Raw genomic sequence first — 23,629 nt, 5'->3', positions numbered from 1 at the left:
ACGTTTAATTTTTAGTTAGAATAAGGTCATTCACTGTGCTAGGAAATGTTTTGTTTTAAGAACATAATTATTTGTACCTACATGCTATTGATCAGTTTTAATTTTTGAGAATAAGGTCATTCACTGTGCTAGGAAATGTTTTGTTTTAAGAACATAATTATTTTCTGGCAGTAAAATGCAGTCACATGTTGAATGATGTAATGCACAAGCTACTTGCAGACATATCTCATTGAGAAATTTTTGTAATAATTTTTTCATTATCTTACATAATCTAACTTAATAAGTTAGTTACTCTTATAACAATAAATAAAATTATACATAAAAAAACAAGAAAATTAGTACTTACATGTGGCATCTTCCTATTTTTGCTGTTGGCTTGCTGATGAAACTTAAGCCTCCTTTTTTTGTAATGATGGTACCAGTACATTAATAAATATTTAATTATTTCATCTATGCATTTAAGAATAGAAAATAATATGATGCACAAAGCAAACAATGTCCTATAACTATTATAATTTAAAATAATTCCCTTAGTTACTGGTCCTGAATTCTGCGATAGAACAATCTAACTGTAGGTGAAATAACTAAAAATATTTACTGAAAACAAGGTTGCATTATAAGTCATTCAGTAAATTGAAACTGTCTTTCTGCATAAATAGCAAACTCAAAGAAAATTATTGGCTATTTGTAAAAGAGAGGATGTGATAGGTGAGCACGGCAAGGGTGATGATAAAAATAGAGGATAAGCAAGTTGAAGCAAACAAATGTCATGATACTCATGCAAAAGGATACTAAGAACTTGGTTTACTAATTGATAAAATTTTTGAACCCAAGTGAAAGGTTTCAATACATAGCTTGCTCTGTGGAAAAATTCTTATAATAGCATGCAATTTCTCTTTGAGTTGACTTGAGTGAATGAACTCCAGTATAAGGTAAAGGTACGAATACTAGAAGTTTAGGAACATCAGAACTTAATTGAGAAGGAATGAAAAATTGTTTTACCATTTTCTCAATATCAAACTTGACATAATGACAAAATGTTTTGGAAAAAAATTCATTTTCAAAACTGATGCTAAGTTATTCAGTTCTTGTTGATAACACTCAAAGGAATGGTAATATTGTAAGTACAACATACAAGACATTTGGTTAGATTTTCTTTATAATAATGTGGCATAAAGCTATCAAATTGTGAATAAAGTCCAGTGTATATTGGTTTATAATGTACTCCAGTGTAAAACATTCTAAGTTGCTGTACACAAGAGAGTACAAAAAATATATTTTTGTTGACATTCACTAGTAGTTTGTTATCATGGAGACCATTTTTGAAATCAACAAACTTCATCAGCCATTCTTCATTTTACATCACAAATATGTCACATACACAAAGGTTATAAAAAAAGTTGTTTAAATCGAGAAGGACATCTAGCCTTTTCTCTTCATAAAAACACAAACTCATTAACTATGAAAGGAGATAAACACACATCCATTATGTTTGTTCACAAAACTCTTCGTTGAATTGAAAGAAAAAAGTTTCTTTAGTTGCAATTTGACTAATCTCTTAAATATTTGTTTATTTAATCTACTTATTAATTCATCTTGCTCAAATACTAATTTCAAGCATAAATCAATAATCTCATTTAGTGAAATGTTTGTGAAAAAGACTCAATATCCAGGATAGCTATAAAATACTTTATCATCAAACCTCACATTAACTATTTTCTTTGAAAGTTTAAAACTACCTAAAAGGCTGTAACTGTTACAAGTGAAATCCATTAATAAAAAAACACAAGCTCAAGAATTTGGCTAAACTGTAGTTCAAACAGCCTATACTAGGACACCATAGAAGAAATGGAACAACCAAGTTTATGAACTTTTGGCAAGCTATAAAAAAGAAGATGAGATACCACTGATCTAATATTGCTATGTCCTGTTACCAACAATGCTTCCATTTTTTCACATCTAACCAGTACCTTAATTTATTTATTTTCTTTTGCAATTGCAGGGTCTTTGGTCAATCCAGAGAACTCAATAGTGTCACTGATAATCTAACATTATATGAATGCAGACCTGCTTATATGGGTTTTTACATTACTAAATACTACTGACAGGATAGATATAATTCTTAGGTTATCTTAACAATAGTTCAAATAGTGTGAGGTAATCGTGAAATTGTATCTGATCTAAGGATAGTGTAAATCTTAAAACCTTTGATAATACTCGTTTTTCAATCTCTGTTAATGTATAACAAGACAGATAATAATAATATTGTCAGGAGTATCTACAAACAAAAGCTAATTAATAAGTAATAAACAAAAATAAAGTAATACTAAGTTGTACAATATTTTTGTGTTTTAACGTTATTTTGTAAAAACTGTGTAGCAGTATTTTAAGCCTGAGGTTTTTAAAGTAAATAATTAACTTTATGGAGTATATACAAAAGCAAAATATTTTCTTTAATGTAAATATTTCTGTTCTTGTATCACTAAGTATGGCTACTAATTTATGCTTCAAATTATAATATGGCCAAAATCAATTACTAAATGGGTTAAACAAACAAACAATTTAACAAAGAGTTATATGAATAAACAGATGGAGTTAGCATGAGCTTGTGTTTAGCTCCTATCATGGCTAATGTGTTTTTATGAACACAAAAGGCTAGATGACTGTCCTTCTCAGTTTAAGCAACTTATTTATAATTGTCATATGGATGGCATATTTGTGGTATAAAATGAAGAGGCTTATATAATTTTTATGACTATAAATTGTCAACATGATAAACTTTATTTGTGAGTGCCAAGAAAAGCCTATTTAACCTATTATGAACAATCTTGTGTACAACAAACTTGGAATGTTTAACAATGAAGTAAATTATATACCAATCATTTAATAACTTTTCGAGAAGAGCTGCTAAAATTCTAGAATAATAATTATGATTAATAAACAATAGTCTTACTTATGAGTAACAGTTAAACAACAAAAAAGCTTATATCACCACGCTGCCCTAGATCATAAGTAACGTGGTGTTTATAGCCCTTACACTGGACTTTATTCATACTTCAATAGCTTTAAACCATATCATTAAAAATAAAATCTAATAAAATGTCTTCATAAGTTTATTCCCAAAGAGAAATAAAATGTGTGTTTAAACTTTACACTTGGATTAAACATAATTCTCAATTATGGATAAAATTGTCTTCCTCAACAATCCCATGCGAGTTATGAATTCCATTACTCAACATGTGAGGGAACTTATATTGGTTCCACAATAAGAAGACTAGGGGAATAAACAAAAGAATACAGTAATCTGAAGTCTAAAGATAATTCATGTATTGTTCAACATGCACTAGGTGATTGTGATGAGGTGGTGTCTCAATGAATGTTCAAGTTGATTGCAAGTGCAGAGAACGAGACACTGCTTAGAGTAAAGAAAACACTACTGATTTGGCACAAGAATCCAGCTTTGAATTACCATCCAAATGCTACAGACCTTTTATTAGTAACTTAAGGTATTTTAAAGTTCGAGTTTTCCACACTTTGTAGTATTTGTTGTAATATTAATTTGTACAAGATTATCTGTCAACAACCTACCTTCTTCATCATTTTGGGCTTGTTATAGAAATCAATTTTTATATCCCCACACACTAGTATTGACTGAGGAATCTCAAAATGTAGGAACTTTGAGCCTTTTCTGAACTCTATCACAGGGGATGTGTATAACTTCACATTTAGTTGGTACACTACAAAATATGGACCTGCAAAATGTATATGTATTACTGTATCTTATTCTTTAGCAATTTGTTACTATAGAATAAATATTTTATATATATACACACACACACACACACACATACACATACAAACACACACACACACATCAAAATGCTATATTAGTTACATTTAGGTATTCTTTATTTTCAATGAATTACTATAACGAAAAGTAAACTCACTGCAGTTGTGTTAAATGCCTATGCTAGTAGAATATTAAGGCTTTTAAACCTTAACAAAAAGGTTAAAATCACACTTGACTAAAGATGTTTTTTCTTCACACTCCTCTTAATTAATCCTTTACAGATTACTAATCAGATGTGTGGTGTGTAAAAATAATATCTATGGCTTATCTTTAAATTTGCCACAAAACATTCATCAGGAGACTTTTTGCTCAAATACCAGTAATTATCAGATGGGCTACGTCTATGGAAGTCATGATTATATATTTGAAATGCTATTTGCATAAAACATTAAATATCTGTATCCAAACATGATCTTAACTCCATCAATAAAGCCTAAATATATCTTCTTCATTCTTTAAGAGTTTTTGTACAGTTTTCACTTAGATTAATCCATAGAGAGATGCACAGTTCTCAATATGAACAATCAAAATATTGGTATCTATACTGCAAACTTAAAAATAACTATAATCAAAACACTGAAAATGTTTATATTATTGCATGAATAAATCACACTATATTTTAGTCACAAGTAGTTGTAATTCATGATATTGGTATCTACACTGCAAACTTAAAAATGACTATAATCAAAACACTGAAAATGTTTATATTATTGCATGAATAAATCACACTATATTTTAGTCACAAGTAGTTGTAATTCATGATAGCAAAGACTGCAGTTCAATTAACAATATAAAATTTGCTGAATTATCTGAATTAAACAGTTTTTATTTGAAAGGAATGAAGTGAGAAATAAATGTGGTATTCCTACACAAGCAATACTAGCCAAGTGAGATTGTTTTAATTTATACATCAAATTTTTTTCATTTATACACTTTTTGCGTAAAGATTAGTATGTAGACTTTTGTAGTATCAAATAAAAAAATATATATATATATATATGAAATCACTAACGGACAGACACGAATTTCAAAAGATGTTTATTTAAATCCTCGAGCATAATGTAGTGCAAACAGGTGTTTCAGTTTGAGAGATTGCTTACATTTTATTTCATGTATACTATATAATCAGACTGACTTTCTGTTAAATAAGATTTTTAAACAAAGTTTATTAGTAACTGGTGAGTCATCACACTCCAAGCACTTGAACCATTTAATATCAAGTCATAAATACACATATTTATTACAGTTGTGTAAGTATTTCAAATATTCAATTCTATCAAAGTCTAGACTCATTACTGTATACTCATACAAAACTAATGTCTTCTATTACATTGAGAGCTTACCAAATTGAGATCATCTATAAATGATGGTAAATATTTGGTACTTGTGTACCAAGCCATTTGTTACAAACTTAGTACAACTGAGGCCATAAACCCACTTTCACACGTACATCATCTTACATGATTCTTACTTGTATGATATCATCACAAATACCTTGAATTGAAAAGGGAGCATATCAACAAATTTCTAATATTAAGTTTAAATTGCATTTGTACCTGCATCAATTTTTTAAACTGTCTGAAATTATACTGAGGAATGAAATCTTTATAGAATTACAAATATCACTACAAAATAAGTACAAATGTTTTTCCAATGTAAAATATTTTAAATTATAAACCAATAACTTACAAAACTGAACAGGATATCTGTCTTTGTAAGCACAAAAAACTATGTCAAGTGTAAAATCATATAGACTACTACTGTACTTACTACTTGTTCCTCCAGTACAAATTGGGATTGGGTCAAGTTTTACTGACCTCAAAATCAATGCCAAAGGTTTGTACTCAATGTTCTTACTGACTAGCTCACCATAATAGTTCACATATCTTCTCTGACTTGGTATCGTAACTCCCTAAAATTGATTGAACAACTATGTTACATGACATTGTATGAAAGAAGGAAAATCATAAATTGCTCTAGTTTGTGTTTGATATTTAGAAAAGCATGAACCTAACACAATGATATACAAATTTAATGATTTGAACATGCTGTGACTCATTAAAAAAAGAAAAACGCCATTTAAAGAAACTGTTGATCTGAAGTTATGTTAATTATCTAAGGGATATGACAAGACTAAGGGTTGATGGAAAGTTTCAAGGCCCAGAGTAATATAAACAAAATTAAACTGAGCCCCTAGCATCTGGTGAACAATATGATTGTTGATTTGTCTAAATAGATCAAAATCACATGACTTCATGAGGATGTTATAGAGCACTGCCATATTTGAGAAAAGTCAACATGCCCTGAAGAATAATATAAACAAATTGTTCACAGGTAATAAAATGGTTTATTCTCCACAACTTTTAAAAGCCTGTTTGACCAAAAGTCAAACAGTTTGTTTTTGTTTGTTTTGAGTTTTGTGTAAAGCTACATGAGGGCTATCTGCACTAGCTGTGCCTAATTTAGTAGTGAAAGACTAAAGGGAAGGCAGCTAATCACTACCCACCACTAACTCTTGGGCTTCTCTTTTACCAACAAATAGTGGGGTTGACTGTCATATTATAACATCCCCATGGCTGAAGGTCAAGCACGTTTGGTGGGATGGGGATTCGAACCCACAGATTGTGAGTCAAGTGCCCTAACCACCTGGCCCAGTCAGACAAATCAATAGGTCTTAGAATATAAAGATACTGAAAAGACAACAGAAGCCACAAACAGCAAAGTGAAAGATCTCCAACTATAGTACTTGTTTAATCCAAAATTACTAAACAAAAATATCATAAGGGTAGAAGGAAAATTAGCATCATATCTAACCACCTAACCAAATAAAAAGCAGAGGCAATAAAATATTTAAAAAAATAGAAAATTACAAAAAAAATCATCTTGAGAGGGATCAGACATAATAACTACTAGACCAAACAAGTAGGATGACAGAGAAGCAAATTATTCTAAAATATAAATAAAGTAATTAAAAGAAAGAAAGAAAAATTGAGATAAGTTGTATTACACAAAGAAAAAATGTAAAATATCATAAGGCAATGCATACAGAGTGACAAGTGCATCAGTTTTTTTTCTATATAAAATTATTATACGAATTATCAAATTGCAATATGGATTCTGACATGATTGAACAGAATATACTCACGATTCAAAACAGCATTATAACTTTCTGTTTACAAGCTTTCTTTTCACAGTAACCATTATTGCCTTCAAGAAACTAGTTTTAGCTAATCTGTATAAAGCAACAACTTTTGAAAACATTACTAACTTCTGCTGACAATTCAAGGACTATACTAAAGATATTGATTTTTCACTATAAACATTCTCATCTTTTAGTCAGTAGTTCTGATGTTATCATACTGAAACAAATTTCACAATACCTTTTAGTTACAAGTTTAGCTTTGACTAGTGTGCCGTGCTTTGGAATGAGAGCTTTAAAGTTATAAGTTTCCTACACTGAAAATACATTTCCAACATACACACATACATAGCTATTTTTGTTCAGTGCTGCCCACTATTTGCAAAAAAGTTTTTGCATGCCACAAGCCTTTCACTCCCATGCATTACTCAATTCACATGGTTTAACTGATTCTCACATGCAAGTTATCATGCAAAAAACCACCACCAATAGTAGTGCCACACACCCACATGACTCCCTTTATGCTATTCTACCTAACTATCACTTTGAGTTTAGGCAGAAATGTAAGCACCAATTGACAGGGTGGAGGAAGGTAGAGCAGACCCCAACCCCTAAAATTAATTGTAAGAAGTATAAATTATAAAGAATTATGAAAATGATATAGTCAATATAATGTAAATATAAGTAAGGGTGTAGTGAAATAACCATATGTATAAGATGTTATGTGTTGAAGAAAACACAATATTTAACCTAATTATCAAGTTACCCATAAGATGAACTAATGAACTACAGGTAAATAAAAAAATAACAGACACTTGTTAAGCCTAATCAAAATGTGCAGGACAAAGTATATCACAAAGCTCTAATTTAAAAACTCTAACCTAACAGTAATATGTACAATACTTGGAGAAGAAGTATCTACTGAGAAGAACATATGTATGACACATGATGTTTTGAAGAAAAAACAATATAGTTAACCTAACTTACAAAATACCAGTAAGATGAATTACAGGTAATCTTAAAATAACAAAAACCCATGTTAAGCCTAATCTATTGTTACAGGATAAAGGCTACAACTAAGATCTCATTTCAAATCTGAACTTGACTGAGTATTGACCAATCTAATTAAACTTGTGTTATTGAACCCAAATAACTAAAGATAATAATATTCACAGTAAAAATATTCAAAAACCATAACACTATAATGCCTTATCTTTCCAAAATCAGCAGACCTTATTTCAAAATGTGTGAGCCCCCAAACTAGAGCCAATATCCAATGAAGTCAGCTCATTCGACAATCAATCTCCTGATAATTAAAAGCTGACAATTCCCCCTGTCAAGGACCACCACCTGAAGCTTGTGTAAATGTGCTGACATTAACTCCAAAGTGATAACTTAGAATTTGAAATCCATAATTCCAAATGAATAATCAAACACAATCAGAATAAATTACAGATATCACTATTGTATAAGAAATAAACTTGTTGAGAGAAATTGATATAAAGATACAAAAAACAAAACTTGAAGAGAGCACAAACTAAACATCAGAATATGAGCACTGCCAAATGAGAAGTGATAGTTAGGTAGAAAACCACAGAACTGTAGTTACCAAATTTTGGTCAATCATGGACCGGTAAATTTCTAAAAATATTTTTGGAGAAAAAGGACTTAGGCAACTTTTAGTCATCAAATATTGAAAAAAAACGTAAATAAGTGTCAGTGCTTTCAACAGCCAAGACATGTTGGGGACTGGTAGAAATTAATTCAAGGACCAAACGCCAGTCCCCGGACCAGCATTTGGGAAACACTGCAATAGAGGGGGTTGCATTAGTCATGTGGGTGTGTAGCATTATTATAGGTGGAGATTTGTTGCATGATAATTGGCATGTGAGAATCAATTAAACCATGTGAATCAAGGGGTGTGTGGGAGTGAAAAAAATGCAAATAGAGGGCAGCACTGAATGAGAATAGCTATGTACATGACCGGAAGTATGGTACCTAGTCGTAAAAGCAAAATTATTACATTCTAGTATTGATCTATGATACAATATATATGTGTGTGTTTATCTTCCTACACTAAAGTTTTAGGAATTTCATAGTAAATGTTATTAACATCTGTCTATGATATTTGAACTGATCATAAAGAGCTAGAGCTCTTTCAAATCAACAATACTGGACAGCTTTCACAATAGTCATTATTAGATGCAGAATCATTAGTTTCTTGTGTGGTTTTATAGGGAATGTGAAAGGCTACCTTTTTCGGTTAAACTATACTAATAAATTGACTGTCTACCATACCAAATTAATGATCTATAGCCAAGCATATTAAAGTTGACTCTCCTTCAAAGCAAACACTGAACTGAATGCTGGAGAGAGAAAACTTTAAACAAATATCATTGCTTTCTCATGAAATGTTGTAATTACATCAGTTTTCCAATTACTTAGTCATTATCTTATGATTATAACACGCATAAGTAAGAGTGGCTATTACACATAATAACAATAACATCTTTGAGCTAAGTCATAAGAATATGTAAATAAAACTATTAAAGCTACTATTTACACGTTACAATATTTTTCCAATCCATAAAGAACTAAAGTTGATATTACAAATTTTTACCTTCTGGTCAAGAGTTCGTGCTTGACCATACATAATCATAGCATCTTCAGGTGTTGAGCAGATCTGTTTATGTAACAAGTAGGCACATACCATAACTCCTGTTCTACCCTGAAAAGAAAAAAATTTTATGTGAGCACAAAGACTTCTATAACAGTATTTACATGCACAAAATACATCATTCATAAAATAAATATTTTGTTGAATTACAAAACACAAGGCCACAAGAATTTCAATTAAATTCTCTATGATAAAAAAAGTAGTTGGCAGATTATAAAAATCTAGACATTTTTCAGTACAACAAATATTAAGAACCAACCCAAAAATAGTATGTCATTGCGCCCTATATGAAAAAAAAGATACATTTCTTTGGTAATAATTCTGCTCTTTGTCAATCACAAGAAAAAATGAAATGTACAATGAAAAAAACTTAAATATCAATAAAATGTGAATCATTTAGGTATATCAAGGAAAGAAAAGAAGATTAACTGAGACATTACAAGATAGCTATAAAGCATATATTACATTACTTATGAACATGGTTATTACAAGAATGTCCTAAAACAATTTTCAACATACGATGGAAAGAACAAACTTTGTCAAATAAGGCTCAGAGACCCAGGTGTTCAAGATACCATGAAAAAAGCTTTTTAAAAGACTTACATTTGGAGTGTTAACATTCTGTTGAAAAGCAGCAACAAAAAATGAAATTTAGGCACCACAAGCCATGAATGTGATAACAGATAATACACGCATACAAGTCTTTTGTGATTACTATCAACAAAGTGTTCTATAAACCTATATCACCAATATAAAGAACTCTCCAAAAGTCAAAAAAGTAAAAAGCATATTAAATGACATCAAGGCTGTGATATTCATTAACTGTAACATTTCAAAGGCTAACTATTTATTGCAAAGGTAAAGATGAAAATAATAATGACTTAGTTATATGTGAACAAAATTCACATGGTAATGAAGGTTTATTTCTTTGAAGATTAAGACAAAACAAAACTGAAAAATAAATGCCTATCATCACAAAACTTGGGCTAGAGAATCCAAAGGCTTTATTTCATAAAATCATAGTCTTTCTTTCCTCCAGTATTCTTGTATATATCTCACTGTCATGCAATACTGTGAAAATCATAAGTTTTTTATTTTACTCTGAAAAAAGGACAAATACCAAAACCTATGATTTTGTTACTTTCTTTTTAATTGTTATCAAACATTTATTATAAGAAGAAGAATAGTGAACTATTCGAAAGCACTTGAGTTTTGGGTCTTGTTTGAAAACCATATCTTTTGTATGTGATCCTGTGTGCTAACTTCTTAATCAGAATTACTGGTGATTAGTGACTTTGTTAACAGGTGTGTCATACAAGGGCAGTTCATTTTTCATCATGGTTGATCTGCAATTCCAACTACCAATGGTGTTTTATTTATAAATATGCCCTACCGGCACTTGTATATAAAATTTTAAATTATAATAAATAATTAAAAACAACATTTTGTATTTACACAATAAATACTTTATTGAAGCCATACGGTTTCCACTTTAAAATAGAAATATCACCTTACACGTACATGTTTCTACGTGATCCATATCATCCTCAGAAGTAACTTGCAAGGCTATTTTATACTTTCCCCTTTTCACATTACTTCATTGTTATTTCCATATTTCATTGGTGTAATAATAATAATAAAAAATTTATGGAATCATGTCATATAAAAACCCACAAAATATCAGCATTTTGCACATATATTTATAGAGCTTTAAAAATATGTTCAAGACAGGAAGGTTTAAATAACAAATTGTTATTAATTAAATATATAGCTATTCATAGAGGATTTGAACCAAATATAGTAGACAAAGCATTTAAGAAATTTAACAAAAATGTGAATTCAGTTAAAAATACCACATTAAAATCTGTTTATGAAAAAAAAGAAACCCTAAGTTTACTTTACATTCCAGGTTTAACAAGTCAATTATATAAAGTATTTAAAAAGTATCAGAATTTTTACCCTATCTTCAAAACAATAAATAAGATAAAAGATACGATAGGGAATGCTAAAGACAAAATAGAATTAACAGATAAAATGGGTGTATACAAGTTAGAATGTGAATGTGGTAGTGTTTATATTGGTCGAACTAAAAGAAATTTAAAATATAGATTGCAAGAACACAAAAGTTACATAAGAAATAAGAAAACAGAAACTTCAGCTATAGCCGAACATGTAAAAACTACCCAATATACAATATTATGGGAAAAAACTTTAATTTTAGCTCAGCCTCAAAGTTTTATATCATTAAATATTAGAGAAACATTAGAAATAATGAAATATAAAAAACAAAAACAAGTATTAAATAGAGACAAAGGACCAGCAAGTCAATACATTGATATATAGTGAGATATATTATAAATAATTTATTATTATTATTATTACACCAATTACACAGTAGTACATATCTAAATTTTACAAAACTTTGTGCTGTGCACTACCAATATTTAAGTGCCTGTTCCTAAAACTTTTCAAGTTTATGTTACTAACTGTCATGTGTACATCTCTTGGAATCTTCACTGGCTGAGGAAAGATTCTTATCACCCCTAAACATTTCTTCCTAAGAAAAGGAATCGGTGAGCAGTTGGTGCAAGCCTCAAAATAGGTAGAGATTTACTTTTTATAATTCATTTCATATGTTGTCAAAAAAAGTTAAATTTTATTGTCAGATTTTTAAAATTCTACATTCATGATAATATATTTCATTTTGGTGACACTTGCATTTCATTTTTTGCCATTAATCATCAAATATAATAGCCAAATGTCTGTGTCAGTCATGCTCTGTAACTTCTGAATGGTTAGTGGCAGAAAAAAAATGTATATCAAAATCTTCTTTTCAAGAGTACAAGAAAATTATTAATTTTTTGCAATTCCTGAAATTTCATATCAATATCAACACTGATCCATCCATCATTCTTTGTACATGCTGAATACGTATTCTGAGAAAAAAGTAAAGAACAAAACTGTTTCTTTTTGCGAGGGAATTTTGTAAAACAAACAGGACTGATTTAAAATCATATTTCAAAAATAGGAGCATGAACAGAAAAAATGCATAAAGAGAGGAACATGTTTGAGTACACAGTGAGCCCTCCTCAAACATGGGGGATATGTTTCTTGAGCAAACCATGTTGGAGGAACTCAATACCTTAATAGGGAAAAGGAAACACAGCTGTGTTAAGTCTCCGATAAATGCTTATATGTGGATTTTTTTTACACATAAATGAAAGTATCCAGTATTGAATATGAACTAACAATATAAAATCATTAACGTAATAGCATTCACATGTGATATCCTGTACCTGTAAATGAAAATATGTCAAATGAAATAATACAGTATTGCATTTTATTGTAACACTCACCTATGAATGATGAAAAGGAAGACCTTTCGTTGATGAGAGGAAGACTTGCAATGATGATGATAATAGATTTGGAGGTTGAGAGGTTAATTTAAGGCCAATGGATCATCGGAAAATTCTGCCTCAAACTCCAACGAAGCAGATATAGATGGGATGGGGTCAGAAGGCATTAATTGACTGACTTGGGCTTCATAATATCAGTAAATTTCAACTGTTTGGCTTTCCTCCATTAATCTTTCAAGATTCCTCTGTATGGTGCTAGAAAGTCATTAAACCCTCTTAAATTTAATATTTCTCTTCATTATGGGATCAATGTCTACAGCTATTTCTGCATGCTCTTCTGCCTTGCATAGAAAATTGGACACAACCTTCGTTGTCAGGATGGGTTTAGCAGGTTCAGTCATTTCAGCATCTTCATCACTATCATTGTCGCTGGAGGCTATCGGCACTTCAAGTTCTTCATTCATTGGCATTTGGTAATGTGATTCCAGTAACTCAAGCACCTTCTCATCCCTCCTATTATCAAATCCCAACCTCAGATTTCTTTAGCGAGTCTCACAATATTAGCAACTTCCTTTTCAACCATCAGAAATCCCTTGAAATCATTCAGAACTTCAGGCCAAAGATGATGCCAGCATGCATTTATGGTAGATTCTTTTACCTCATCCGCCAACATTTTGGTGATATTGATACAGTCCTTAACCCATCACCTACCAGAGCCATTTTGTCTTATCAGGAAAGCAAATCGCATTTGTGAATTGAAAAATTATAAACTTATCTTTTATTGGTTTTCAGATTTTATTTTTGTAAATAGTAGCATAATATTCAATTATTTGCACTAAATTGCATTATTTAAAGAAGTTTGAAGAAAAATTTAATAAAAAAATCCAAAATGTGTTGGAGACTATAAATAAGTGACCTCTAAGAAAAAAAAAATGTTTTTACATTTTTTTCCTTGCACTTTAGCACTGGTTCTGTCATCTATGATTGGTATGTAAACCTTTTTCTAGTTTATTTTCTTCAGTAAACAGTATATGGGTTCACTAACCCTCAGTTGTAAAACTTTTAGCCAATCCTAGTCGAAGGTGTCAATTTCGGTACCCTGTTATTCCAATCAATGTATTTCATGTTTAACAAATCATAGGGTTATAAGCAAAGCATGTGATGAAAATTTGTTCTCTGTAGTTTACAATATGAACGTGTGTAATGTTTATTATAGTAACTGCCAAGTAGAGCTTGTGCTTTACTAGTAGGCAATAGCACTTTCTTATAAGCCTTAGAAAATTTGATTCTGGTAAAAACTGCATGGGATGTATGTGACTTTTATTATCTTTCTATAGTAGCTTAAATCATGCTATATCGTACACCTATACATATTAATCATTATATTGAAAAATTAACTCAAAGCAGATACATTTTTAGGAAAGAAGTTGATCCACAAATGTTAGGATTAATTTTCTCTGGGTTATGGGTCACGAGTGCATGACCTTTACCTGGACTAGGCTTAGCGCTTTGAACTGAGAGTTTGTGATTTTTATATTCTTTTGCATTTAAGTTTGCAGTTTTAAGTTCAATAATTTAGCATAATTTTCTAATTTCATTTATAATAAAAATAATCTTAATGAAAAAGGTTTGTCTATTATTTTTGTATTTGGTATTTTCTTAAATAATTTAAAAGCTCAATGAGTCTCAAGTTTCATTTTAAAGCACCTTAAAACTTTCCAGTTTCCAGACCCTATTTATCCACCCCCCAACATTGGTAGTAGTGGCACTCAACATTTAATACACTAGAGTTTAAAACATTTTCTACATTTGAAATAAAGCCACTATCCTTAGTTAATTAAAAAGGGAATTTATTAAAATCCTTTAATGTTTTTAATTATTATTTGTTTTTTAAAACTTCTCAACATTTATATTAGTATATACCATTAGAATAGAGAATTTAAACAGAAAGTTTCATATATAAAATAAAAAAAACACTCTCTTCTAGATGCATTATGTTGCACCTTAATCAGTTTGGTGGCATCATGTCTACAGTGCCATTCCTTCATAAATCTAAGATATTCTATAAAAACTCAAGACTTAAACCAAAATTGAATTTTTATAAAAAATATGTAATGGTAAAAAAAAAAAAAAATTCAACAGAAAACATCCTCTATTACAACAGACTGTTCACTAGCTAAACACCACAATTAACTTAGAATTAGGCATACATATAAGCTATATCTAGATAAATAGGTACAAGTTTGTGAGTGTGTATGTAATGTTATCATTAGGCAAAGGATGACTAAGCAATTGTTCTGAACCCAGAGCAGCTCAAAGAATCCCAATTCATAGGGATTTTTTTTCTTTTTTTAATCAGAGGTATGACCTTTGCTTTAGTATTACAATGAATTGAAAAAATATGTTTTCAATTAAAGCAATCCAAAAACACTTCTCACACAGGCACATGTATGGTATGCATGAGTCGATTCGGTGCTAAGTAAAGTACATGTTCAGTGTGCATGATTTGAGAAAGATACTGGCTCATAGGTATTAGTGTACAAGTATAAATGAATTCAAAAAAGTCTCACTCCTTAGATGTAGAAAAAAGACAAAGAAAGTAAAAATGGAGAAAGATTCTATCCAAAAGGAAAAAGTTTTCTTATTATTACTATTGGTATGGAAAAATAATTTTCAGATTTCTAAATGTTATTATAAAGACCTACTCACCTTTTTAAAATACTAACATACCAATTAATTCCAAATTTCAAATTAAAAATATCTGGTGATTTTGACATTTGATGAGTAGTTATAATTTTATACCATCAGTTTATTTTTGTCCAAAAGATCAGAATACTTAATATGATTTCATGACACTATGAAAGACAGCAATATCTAACAATTTCCTACTACACAGCAGATCAACATTACATCTTATAATCTTTAAAAACAATGATAACTCTGTACATAAATGCACTTAAGGTTCATGATGTAAACTGCAGCAATATTTATCTGAGAAATTACTGTGCACAAACCGGCTTTAAATTTTCAGTATCTATTTTGCTTTGCTGTCTTTATGCATTACTTTCGGTATTAATTGTTAATTGAAATGTAGATAAACTATTTATTTGTGAAATGAGTTTACCTAACAAGTTTCTACTTCAGGTCATTCTGACAAGTTATTCTATTTTTGATTAGTAAAAAAAAAAGTGTATTTTTGAAGCTGAAAGGAAATAGTGGTATGATTTTTTGATGCATCCAACTTCAATTGCACAGCCACTCTTGCAGAAAGAAACTTTGCTTTCCATGGTGCTTCTGGATCAGAGGACTTGTAATTGCTAAACAATGGAAACTCCTTGAAAGAAAAAGAATTACTTGCAAAGTTGGATATAGAACTGGAACAGCATGTAGGATGTGTTCAAAAGTGTAAGTTCCAGAATCACTATTTAAAAAAAGGCAGGCTTTGTTGGAAGTGAGAAAGAAATGTACCAACCAATGTACAAATGAATGTACCCACACATCTTGCAGAGAAATAAATGTCTTGAAGGCAGAAAAAACATTTCCTATAAAGTACCTGACAAGCCATTTGAAGATACACTTATGCAGTTAGATGTTAATTTTTTAAATATGAGTGAATTCAGCCATCACACCAACTGAAGAAAAATTTCAAAACTATGAAATTGTGAAAGTCAAGCATGGAATACAATGGGATTTCAAACAGACAGTTGAAATGTCTAAAGAATTGTTAAAGGAGAACAAACTATAATTTTCATACATGCATTAAATTAATGCCTGATAACAGGGGGAAATTACCAAATATTTTTGGTAATGGGTTCAGTAATTGTCAAGATATGGCTAAAGTAACCTTCTGTTTAACATGACAAACATTGCTCTAACAGTAGCCATGTTTAGCAGGTCCATGACATCACTAAACCTATTCCAATTTGTATCCGAGTGAGTTTTATATTCATTTAGCATCAAAGGCTTGACTTTGATTTCTGTGGTAAAATAGAAACAACTAAAATTTAAAAACTACAATGCATTAAGATTTCCTGGATATAATTTTGAGCCAGAGTATTTGGAAGAAGAAATAAATGCAATGTATTTTAAGGAACAAACTGAGAGCGAAGCCACAGGGCTGAGTGAGTAGTGTGCGTGAAAAGACAAAGACTTGAATAAAACGTGTGCTGCAGAAGATTTGATTTGACAATATCAAACATTGGAAATAAGAACAATTACAGAACATTCATATTTTGATGACATCATAATAAATACTGCTATTCTTCAAGTGGCCTACATATAGCAGACTTGCATTTACCTTTAGCTTCATGCAACTTATTGCCTGGCAATGTGGCATAATGATTTCAAATAATTCATAATATAAACAATTATTGTCTACAATGGACACTTTGATAGTGCAAAGTCATGTAGCCCTTTTTAACAAGATCTACTCAAAACACTGAATATATTTCATCCTCCTCAAGTATTGATTTAGTTACTGTAGACACATTTCCAAATTGTAACTGAACTGAATTTTAATCACAGAAAGCTCTATTATTACTTTCACTGGTGAAGAGAGCTTACAGCATGGCTACATCCACATATTCACTGAAGTTGTCGATTTGTAAACCTTACACAAGGAAATCTCACTAATGTGAACTTTAAATTATTATTTTTTTAAATATTTAACTTTGATAACACTTGCATCAAAATAAGTTCAATTTGATGGATATAGTTCATTTACCTTTAAGCAAGTACTGCAATAAGTTGCAAAACAATCTCAGTTCTGGAAAATGAATCACATAACAATAGAAGGGATCTTTTCCATGATACCTTAAGTACATGCAATTTGCTTCCAAAGAAAATGACAACTTTTGATGTCCTTTTCCTTGTACACAAAAACAAATTAAGAGATATTTCTTAACATTTAGATTGTACTGAGACTTGCTGCAACACTCACAGAAAGGAGATATCTAAAGCTGATAAAAACATTCTTGTGGTCATCTATGGAACAGGATCATTTGTCTAGATCGGCAATTATAAGCATCAACCATAATTTAGAAAAGCAAAAAGTATCAGAGACAACAAGTGTAATGGAGGCAAGGTACCACTTGCATATCTTATTATTCACCACCTAAACACTGATCATCTTATTCATCATTGACTTTTTAGCTATCTTTATATTGGTTTTGTCATTTTGACTGACCTTGTAACCCCCCCCCCCCATATAGTCATGGAACTATACATACTATAATTTTGAATGCACAAGGGGTATCTTCACAAAATTTGGCTAACTTTTAGTAAACATTACAAGCCTGTTGTACACATAAAAATCAGATTTTTTAATAAATTTTTTTACTAAAGATTTACCTGTGAATTTATGAAACCTTTACTGAGTCAGTCTGAGTAAAAGGAGATTTTCATACTAAGAATAAAAATACTATTATTCATCTCAGTCTTTATCTTTCATTTTCATAATTTCTAAAACCTCCTAAATGAATATCAAGTTTGTTTTGATTTTTTTTTTTAGGTGGAGGCACAAAATTTTATACTTTATCTCGTATAGCAAAAGTTGGAAAATATAAAAAGAAATCTTAAATAAAATTTTTTAATCTAATGACTTGAGATTGTTACAGACAATCTACATAAATAGTACGCTTGCATTTATCTGTCTGGAACTTTTCTCGCAAATTTCTCGATCAAAAACTACAAAATTCATATCATTAGAAAGGTCTTTGTCTGAGGAGTCCAAGATTGCATATTGGCTTTTCCATTCAGAACCCCTTTACTTGTTTTTTGCTTAGTCAAACTTTTTTATGCATGCAAGGAGTACAATACATGATGGCACAATGTAATCATCATCACAAGACAGCTGGCTTCAATTTCAACTTAAATTTTTTAATTGCAAAGTATTTCACACAAACAACACTTAAACTAGATATAATTTTTAAAAAATTAACATTACACTAGATACAATTTCTATGCACTTTCTTGACTTATTTTGATCTAAAATACGTAGAAGCAATTTGTTCAAAACCATATGCTCGTCACTTTGTGAACATGCTGCATTCAGATGATTCTGCATAATCAGCTAAGTTTGCCTTCAATACAACTTTACATTTACTTTATTTTGCAATAATTTAGCATCAGTTCATTTCATAGACTACTATTAACACCTTTTAGCTATGTTTTTTCTTTAAAATGGGTTTTATTCTATGTTTCTGTGTTTGTGTCATACATTGAATGCATATAATTGTTTCATACTCTGTACACTATTACAAATACCCTTACCTTACTGTTTACTTTACATGTAGTTTCATTAAATAAAGTTACGTATGTGTGAGTTTGTTTGTCTGACTGCATAAAACTTTTTCACATAGACCAGGATTTATTGATCTAACACAGCACCTATATGAAAGCATAGCTTAAATGGCATGCATAAAAATGATAGAATAAGGAAATTTCAAGCTAAATGCATGAAAACTACTGCTAATGTTTTGCAGGTCCCAAATAGCCTCAAGCTCATAAAAGTTTCACATATGTTTTCATTTACTTTTATTGTTTCATTACTTGTTGAACCATGTCTAACTATCAAAGCATTATATCACCTGACAAAAACTGAATGCAAACTAGGGTAAAAAAGGTACTGAATTACACCAAGTGATAGCAGCCCACATGCATTTCTTAAGAATGTTTTTATTTAATTTTTCTTTCCTTTAAATTTTATTATATAACCTAACAAGTTTTTAATTTTTACAATTTAGCTTCTTTTATTAAAAAATATATCATAAATAAAAAAACATACATAAAAACCAAGATATTTAGCCTTGAGACCTTTTGCTCTTGGGTGCATAGTTTGGAAAGTCTATTTTCTCACTATGCTGATTATCCAAAAATAATTAATGTAGCTCTTAAATATGCATTTCAGAACATAAAAAATATTTCAGAAACTAGATCAGTAAATCCCAAAACTGCTATAATTTACCTGGGTTTCTAACTAACTTATAAACAGATTAAAGAATCATTAGTGAGCAGAGCAATGTTTTAATCCAAACACAAACTCTCACATCGAATTCTCAGCTAAAAACAAAACAATCTTCTTATTTATGCTGTGCAGAATTTGTTCTTTCTATTGATTATAAACATGTCCAACAGCAATATTAGGGAAAATTACAGAAATTTCTTAAAAGATGGGATATGGGAGGAGGATATCTCAGTAAAGCAAGAAAAGATTGAAACTTTAAATTCTGGCTTGTCAATATCTATGGCCTTGTAAGGGATGAGAAAAAAAAATTATAAATGAAAAGTCACAGCACCACAAATTCATGTGACTGAGAGGTGCAGACTGAGAAATTAGTTAAAGTATTTCTTTTTGAAATAAAACCTTAGATAACATAAAATATGAATTATAAAATACATTCTGATGCCAAGTTTGACATACACTGATAAAGCAGATTAAATTTTGAATGTCATTCTAAATAGTTTCATGTGTATATTTCACCAACCCATAAGCAGACAGTTAATAAGTGTGTCTTGATACACATTTTTGGTTTGTGGAAATAATGCAATTAATATTTTTTAAAGGGGTTGGTAAAGAAAGGAGACCAAAAGTATTTCTACTTAGAGACCCTAGTTGTGGTTCTAAGCAAAGCTAGTTATTGGTAAAAACTGGAATGGTGATTATTTACTGTGAATAAAAAAGTATTTCACGTGAGTAATAAAGTAAAACATCTCTTAATAACTGCAAAATCTTTATATAAGCTGCTTCTTCACAGAGTAAAAACAAAAATAAAAATGTCTGTCATCAAACCAAAGATATTACTGATTCTGTGACTTAGAAGTTACTCTTCAGCAATCTTCAAACCTCTACAATACTTATTAGTTTTCAAAGATGAACTGTGTAATGACAAAGATCATCTGATTGACAAATTCAAGGTAATTACTTTTCATTACGGTAATTTTATAAAATTTCTATATTGTAAGATTGTATTCTGTACATACATGTTTGTTACTATGGTACTTAAAAATTATGTTCAAGAAGTTCTTTACGTGTCATCTCACCGATAAAAAAATATATTCCAAAATCTTTCACAATAAATTATGAGTGTATGTATTTTATCTAAAAAGGAACTAAAACACACCTTCCCAGCTTTACAATGGATGGCAGCAACATTATTCTTATCATCAGAGATCCAGTGATCAACATCTTCACAAAATGGCTTCATTAATTCGAGTCTTGGAGGGTTATGATCATCAAAAGGATACTGTGCTACCCGTTGATGGAACTTTCCTGTGTCATAGTTTCTTTCTGAGCAACTGAATGAAAAAGGAAAATGTTCATTTTGACAATTTGTAAAATTCATATTAACATTTGTATATGTGTTCAATGACTCCATTCTCATTATTTTTCATAGCTTCAGATACATTTGTACAATGCATGAGAGCAGCACCAACACAGGTACACAGTGTTTTTATTTACTCATTTTAAAATACAGGTGGTTTAGGTCAAATCTGCATAAAATTCTTGTATATTCTACAAACACACATAAACAATATTATAGTACACTTGAGTAATGAAATAGATGATTAAAGCACTATAAACACAACAAATATAAAATTGGGAATTTAAAAACCTGCAAATAGAGATCATAAAAAAATAAGCAAACAAGTCTGGAGATACTGTTGACATTATTTACTTAAACTACAGATCTCTGTTTTGACTCCATGCTGTTACTTATAATTATATTTGGTGATGTCAAAATAGTGACTTGTAGTTTGAGTAAGTAATGTTTATAATATCTCCAGCCTTGTTTGTTTACTTATTTACGATCCCTACCTAGAGGCTTTTTAATTCCAAATTTTTTATTCATCTGTTTGCTGACTTTCTTAGCCTCACCTATGGGCAAAGGATTACTTCATATAGTAGCTAACTTTATACATTGTAATGATAATAAACACAGCTGGTGGCTATCTGATACGATTTATGATAATTTCTGTAATTATTGACTATCTATTGCATTAGTTCGAGACATAAAATGTTAAGCTGCAGCTAAAAATTGTCATGGAGATTTGTTTGAGAATATAGTGAGCATTTATAGTTTCTATGTAACTAAATTCTCTATATATGATGCATAGCAATGTGCAAATGTCCCTAGACTAAGACTCAACACCCAGTAAGCACATATAAAATTTTACCAGTAGAAAAGCAGCCTCTTCAAATAAAACATATATGTATGAAAAATTACTTTAAATAAACCTTCATGTCTTTTAAAGTAATTATTCTATGAATGAGTATAATAAAATTTAATATTATATGTCCTGATTATTTTTTTTATTCATTCACCTCACACATAATTTAGAGGTTGGCTCCATAAATACACCAATTGTATAGTGTACAAAGCACTAAGTATCTATGTGTCATAGTCATCTAATTTTCATCTGCTATCGATTGGTAATCCCAGTTTCACCTTGTACTTCAGCTTTTTAAAGTAACACCGGATATTTGTATGCTAACTTCAAAGGGTAATTATAACATTGTTTGCACTAGAATTATGAAATTGTTTAGCTTATGTAAAACATAGAACAAATCGACTTTTCAATACCACTACGACCTTTGAAGTACCTTATTTAGTATTCTACAATAGGTTTGAAAGCAATATATCAAGCAGTTTTTGTTGTAGGCTGGCATGAGAATAATAACAAGAAAAAGAAGAATTACAAACAAGCCATTGAATGGATTTTCTTTCCCTTGTAAGTCTAATGTTCATGCTTTTTTATGCAATTTTATAAGTATAAAGCCTTAGTAGTCAATAGTAAAGGTTTTAAAGTGTTATTTGAACTGAATCTTTATTGTTTAAGGTGCTTTATGCCCTAACTTTCTATTAGGGATTTGTGCAATTCCTTGCAATCCCTATTAATGACAAAAAGAGCATCATTAAACAGTGTCATGGGAAGGGGAATATACTGTGAAATGTATCTAAAATAACTGAGATAGGCCTAGCAGATTCTGCAGTAGAGGCCTGGAAGGCAATCCATGATAAGGTGGAGGAAAACTGACAAAATCTGGGTTGTCTGAAAATAGGTTCAGCCATTATAGGAGGAAAGCAAGCACTACTGGGAGCAGGTAGGGTGGACCCTGGACCCCAGGGGCCCTCATAAATGAAATTAATGGTAAGAAACATATATTATAAATGAAATCAATGGTAAGAAGTATAAACTATAAAGAAAGATGAAAATGAAATAGTCTATAAAGTGGAAATGTTAAGAAATTGTGTAGCGAAATAAACATATGTATGTGATGTTATTTGCAGAAGAAAAAATATTTAACCTAATTATCAATTAACGTATAAATAGAACCACAGGTAAACCAAAAATAACAGACACTTATTAAACCTAATCGAACAAGATATTTAACCTAATTATTGATTAACCCGGAAGTAGAACTACAGGTAAACCGAAAATAACAAACACTTGTGAAGCCTAATCAAACAGTACAGAACAAAGGATATCACTAAGCACTAAAATAAAAACTTAACCAAACAATAAGTATGTATAATATTGGGAGAAGTTTGTTTGGACCCAGCTCAAGGGTTCCACGCAAACCAAAAGTGAATAGGAAGAAGGATAAA

At 30.3% G+C, this 23,629-nt stretch overlaps 1 protein-coding gene across 4 annotated transcripts in view; it reads right to left on the bottom strand.

Annotated features, from left to right (window-relative positions):
- Nucleotides 1-23,629, bottom strand: part of LOC106457294 (phosphatidylinositol 3,4,5-trisphosphate 3-phosphatase and dual-specificity protein phosphatase PTEN-like) — a 103,784-nt gene that overhangs the window by 23,262 nt on the left and 56,893 nt on the right. For all 4 annotated transcript variants that reach the window (XM_013916683.2, XM_022383149.1, XM_022383150.1 and 1 more), the window contains 4 exons: nt 21,143-21,317; nt 9,610-9,717; nt 5,621-5,762; nt 3,589-3,752 (listed from right to left, as the gene is read on the bottom strand). In XM_013916683.2, the coding sequence (XP_013772137.2) occupies nt 3,589-3,752; nt 5,621-5,762; nt 9,610-9,717; nt 21,143-21,317 (589 nt within the window). The remainder of the gene's footprint in view (nt 1-3,588; nt 3,753-5,620; nt 5,763-9,609; nt 9,718-21,142; nt 21,318-23,629) is intronic.

The sequence above is a fragment of the Limulus polyphemus genome, unplaced genomic scaffold (genome assembly GCF_000517525.1).
Source record: "Limulus polyphemus unplaced genomic scaffold, Limulus_polyphemus-2.1.2 Scaffold313, whole genome shotgun sequence".
Taxonomy (NCBI): Eukaryota; Metazoa; Arthropoda; class Merostomata; order Xiphosura; family Limulidae; genus Limulus; species Limulus polyphemus.
Note: the sequence above shows the minus strand (reverse complement) of the source record. Positions and strands in the feature narration are given on the sequence as shown.